General features: G+C 40.4%; 1 protein-coding gene across 4 annotated transcripts in view; it reads left to right on the top strand.

Annotated features, from left to right (window-relative positions):
* The window catches only part of nadsyn1 (NAD synthetase 1), a 53,747-nt gene extending 51,127 nt beyond the window's left edge, over window positions 1-2,620 (top strand). For 3 of the 4 annotated variants that reach the window (XM_019879846.1, XM_019879847.1, XM_019879844.1), the window contains 3 exons: window positions 675-803; window positions 1,727-1,903; window positions 1,995-2,620. In XM_019879846.1, the coding sequence (XP_019735405.1) occupies window positions 675-803; window positions 1,727-1,903; window positions 1,995-2,027 (339 nt within the window). In that variant the 3' untranslated portion in view covers window positions 2,028-2,620. The remainder of the gene's footprint in view (window positions 1-674; window positions 804-1,726; window positions 1,904-1,994) is intronic. The other variant, XM_019879845.1, reaches the window with a different exon arrangement.
* Window positions 2,621-4,380: the final 1,760 nt, after the last annotated feature.

Here is a 4,380-nt window from a genome sequence, read left to right as displayed (position 1 = left end):
AACTAGTAATAAAAAGCTGATTCGGAACAAAAGTTGAGCGTGTTGTAGCGCATATTTAGTCAATGACATGTCCACACAATTGTACGTACATGCATATATTTGATCACTTACTTTTTGACATTTTAGGGGAAGCTGAGGTTCCCTTGCAGCCTTAAAGCAATCGCCTCTGCATTGTATACATAGTTCAGTCTTGCATAATAACTGTAAAAAAATAAAGCTGACTATCAAGTACCAAGTACAACTTTATTGTCAAATGTGCTGCCGCACATTTGAAATTTCGTCCCACTCACATTTTTTTGCTTTTTTTATTTTTTTTTATTTTTATAAATCCTACTTCACGGATTTCACTTATCACTGGTTCTTTTTGGAACGTTATACGTATATGTGTGTGTGTGTGTGTGTGTGTGTGTGTGTGTGTGTGTGTGTGTGTCTGTGTGTGTGTGTGTGTGTGTGTGTGTTTCCATCAGCTTGAACATTCAATATCTCGTGTTTGGTGTATATTTAATTGAAGATAGAATATAAATCCTTTCCACACTGTTTTTAAGTTAAGTTTTCCACAACATCCCAACTTCATTGGCATTGGGGTTTGTATAATTACTACCTGCTTGTAAGTGAGAGCAAGAGTTTGATGAACAGCTGATTAAGTCTGGTAATATTCTTTCATGTCATTACAGGCTGACATGGGGATGACCTATTCAGAGTTGTCAGTAATTGGACGACTGAGGAAGATTTCTAAATGTGGACCTTTCAGCATGTTCTGTAAACTCATTCACATGTGGAAGGATGTGCTGTCACCCACAGAGGTTGGTGATCTCTCGCACACTCATAGTACACTTATACTGTATTTGATGTTTCAATATACAATTCCATGAGGAATCAATTCCATGCAACTGAGTTCTTTAAAACACAGGCATAGCTCTTACAAAGCACAACCAGTACAGACAGAAAAGCCAAAAGAAAGTTATCCTCAAAAACCTAAAGAGAAAAAAATAGCACAAAAGTAGGCTCACGATAAGCCATCATGAACTGCGGATGACTGGCTGAAAGTGATGTTCAGTGATGAATCGTGACTATGCATTGGGCACGTTGATGGTTCTGGATGCTATTGTAAGATGCTGTTCCAATTACATTTCTGAAGATCACTGCCTGAAGAGCACATGCAAATATCGGCAGTCATTGGACTCTGGCATTGGGTGCATGACAGATATAGGCACAGGAGATATGGCGGACAATACATCCATTCATCCATCCATTTTCTAATCTTTTTGTCCTCGAGGGCTGCGGGTGCAGTGGAGCCTGTCCCAGCTGTCTTCGGTCCGTAGGCAGGGTGCACACTGAACTGGTTGCCAGCCAATCCCAGGGCACACATAGACAAACAACCATGCGTGCTCACACTCACACCTCGGGACAATTAAGAGTGTTCCACTAACTTGCCATGCATGTTTTTTGGAATGTGGGAGGAAACCAGAGTACCGGGAGAAAACCCACGCAGGCACGGGGAGATCATGCAAACTCCACACAGGGAGGCCAGAGCCGGAATCGCCTTTTGTATTTCAAGGCGAAGCCGACTTTTCAATTAAATTCAAAATAGCGGCCTTCATGTTAAATTCAGCACATATCGTGTATAATTTAGCATATATAACTGGACACCACTGTCAAAGGAGTTCATTAACTGATAATGAATTTTGTGCATTTAGGAATGACTGCATGTTACCTAATTTTTAAGGTTGCACAGAAGGTTAAGCACTTCTTCAGAATGTACTCGATGAACCGCCATAAGATGACAACTGTGACTCCATCCTACCATGCTGAGAGCTATAGTCCTGATGATAATCGCTTTGACCTGCGCCCTTTCCTCTACAACACACGCTGGAACTGGCAGTTTCAGTCTATTGACAATCAGGTAGCAAACAGAGTGAAAGGCATGAGGCCCAATTTCTCGTAACAATGTGTTTGAATGTCAGTAAGAGTTTATTCTGTTTCTCTTTCCTCAGATATCACAAATGGCAGCAAAGAAGCAAATATAACAAAGGTGTTCATTTCCAATGAATACATGTGCAGGTCAACACATTCAATATTTTGTTGGTCTGCTTTGTACTAAGATCCAAGCACAATGCAGCACAGGAAATAACTGTTCAAGCAACTGCAATTGCATTTTGTTTAGTTTAATGAAATTGCCACCTAGACCAATAAATGAGATTACAATTGTCTATAAAAACAGAAGATATGGGATTCATCAAAAATAGCTGTTTTCTGATTTTCAAGACTGGTCAATTGATTGTTCAATTTTTAATTCATCTGAATTGAATCAATGGGGTGGCTGTACAATTATACACAGTTAAACCAAAAAAATGTGGTTAATATTGTCTCAAACTGAAGATGCAGCATCAGGAGCGATTTGGGGTTCAGTATCTTGCTCAAGGAAACTTCAACATGGGTGCAATGGCCGGGGATTGAAACCCCAACCTCTGGGTTTGGAGACGATGACTCTACCACTGAGCCCCCTAAAATGTGTGACCATACACTCAAAATGTTGATATTGCTTGAAACCAGTGTAAAAAATGCAACAAATGCCACTGCATGAAGAAAGAAAAAAAATAAAATATTCCCATCCACACAACGTATGTCTGCTGTTTTTTTTTTTTTTTTTTTTTTAAACTCCAGTGATGTGCGCTCAGCTTTCGATAACATAGAAGGGTAAGGGGACAATTTGATCTAGATTTAGGAGCCACCCCTGTACTGCTCCTGCTGACTAAACACATAGCAGGTGTGTGACGCAGCTTTTTTTTATGGCAAGGCAAGGCCTTATTGGGGTAGCACATTTCATACACAAGGCATCTCAATGTGCTTCACGCCAACAGGGACACAACACCTAAGAGCATTTCCAAACAGAATAGTGAATGACATTCAGAAGTAAAACAGAGAAAACAAAAGTAGCTCACCAAAATTACAAAAAGAAAGAACAATGACAAGATTTAAACAAATTAACTGAGAACCCCAAACACATTTGTAAAAAAAAAAAATTAAAAGGGGAAAAAAAATAGTCTAGGTTCTAAAATGACTTTTTTTTTTTTTAATGCTTAAAAGAGCTTCATCCCAAAAATTGGATTCAGACTGTTCCCTGCAATTGGCTGGCAACCAGTCCAGGATCCAAAATAATTAAAAATATTAATACAACATAGATTGGCATTTACTTCTTCATATCACGGCTATTTCCGTTTTGAGACCGGACGCTAACCTGGATGCTGGTTGACTGCAGCTGTAACATGTTCGTGCATAATCCATGAATGCTTTGATTATGTATAATGTACTTACCTGAACTAATATGACTGACAGCGAAGAGTACGTCGGTCTTCCCCAGCCTGGAAATGTTGATTCTATTCGTCTTTTCCGTTCGGCTAAGCCACATTTGAGTTCTTTGTTTGTGTCTGGTGTTAAGAGTTCAATTCTTTCTTGATTTATTTAACAGCATTCGCGAACAACTTTCTCTTTCCACAAAACCCCTCATTGAAGGCTTGTTTAATGTCATGGCGTTCTCTGGTGATGTCCCCGATGACAGAAAATGCTATTCAAAGTGCAGAAGTCTTCACTTTTTCGCCACATTAATCAGAAATCGATTTGGCCGCTGTGAGAATTCTGATTGGAAGAAGTGTGCGTGTAAGCAGAACCTTCACTACACACATAACAGCTTTGTTGTGTTTCTAATGACATCCTCCTGGCAAATGACACTGGAGACTACGTGTGTCTGGTTTTATTGGATTTAACTGCAGCATTTGAGACAGTGGATCACAGTATTCTGTGGACTCGTTTGCGACACTTGGTGGGCATTCGCGGTAGCACTCTTAAGTGGTTTAGGTCCTATTTAGCGGACAGAACCTTTTGTGTTAGCCTTAGCTGCTCTGAGTCACGTACTGCCTCACTGTCACGAGGTGTTCCACAGGGCATTTCTGGGGCCTCTGCTGTTCTCACTGTACCTGCTCCCATTGGGTTCCATCTGAAGGAAACATGGTATTTCCTTCCACTGCTATGCAGATGACTGTCAGATATATGTCCCACTGAGCAAAAAAGACGCTTTTTCATTAAGGCCACTTTTATCCTGCCTGGAGGAAATCAAAACCTGGATGGCACAAATTTTCTTGAATTTCAATGAAACGATGACAGAAGTGATCGTGTTTGTACATCCCGTCCTGTAGACTTGGGCCCCCTGTCTCCTTATCTGAAATCAACAGTCTCAAACTTGGGTCTTAAACTGGACAGTGATTTTAAACTTGACCGGCAAATTGGTGCCGTTGTTAAATCCAGCTTCTTTCACCTTAGACAGCTGGCCAAAGTAAAACCTCTCCTTTCTCATGAGCACCTTGAGACAGTAATTCATGCCGT

Source organism: Hippocampus comes, unplaced genomic scaffold, assembly GCF_001891065.2.
Source record: "Hippocampus comes isolate QL1 unplaced genomic scaffold, H_comes_QL1_v1.1 scaffold175, whole genome shotgun sequence".
Classification (NCBI taxonomy): Eukaryota; Metazoa; Chordata; class Actinopteri; order Syngnathiformes; family Syngnathidae; genus Hippocampus; species Hippocampus comes.
Note: the sequence above shows the minus strand (reverse complement) of the source record. Positions and strands in the feature narration are given on the sequence as shown.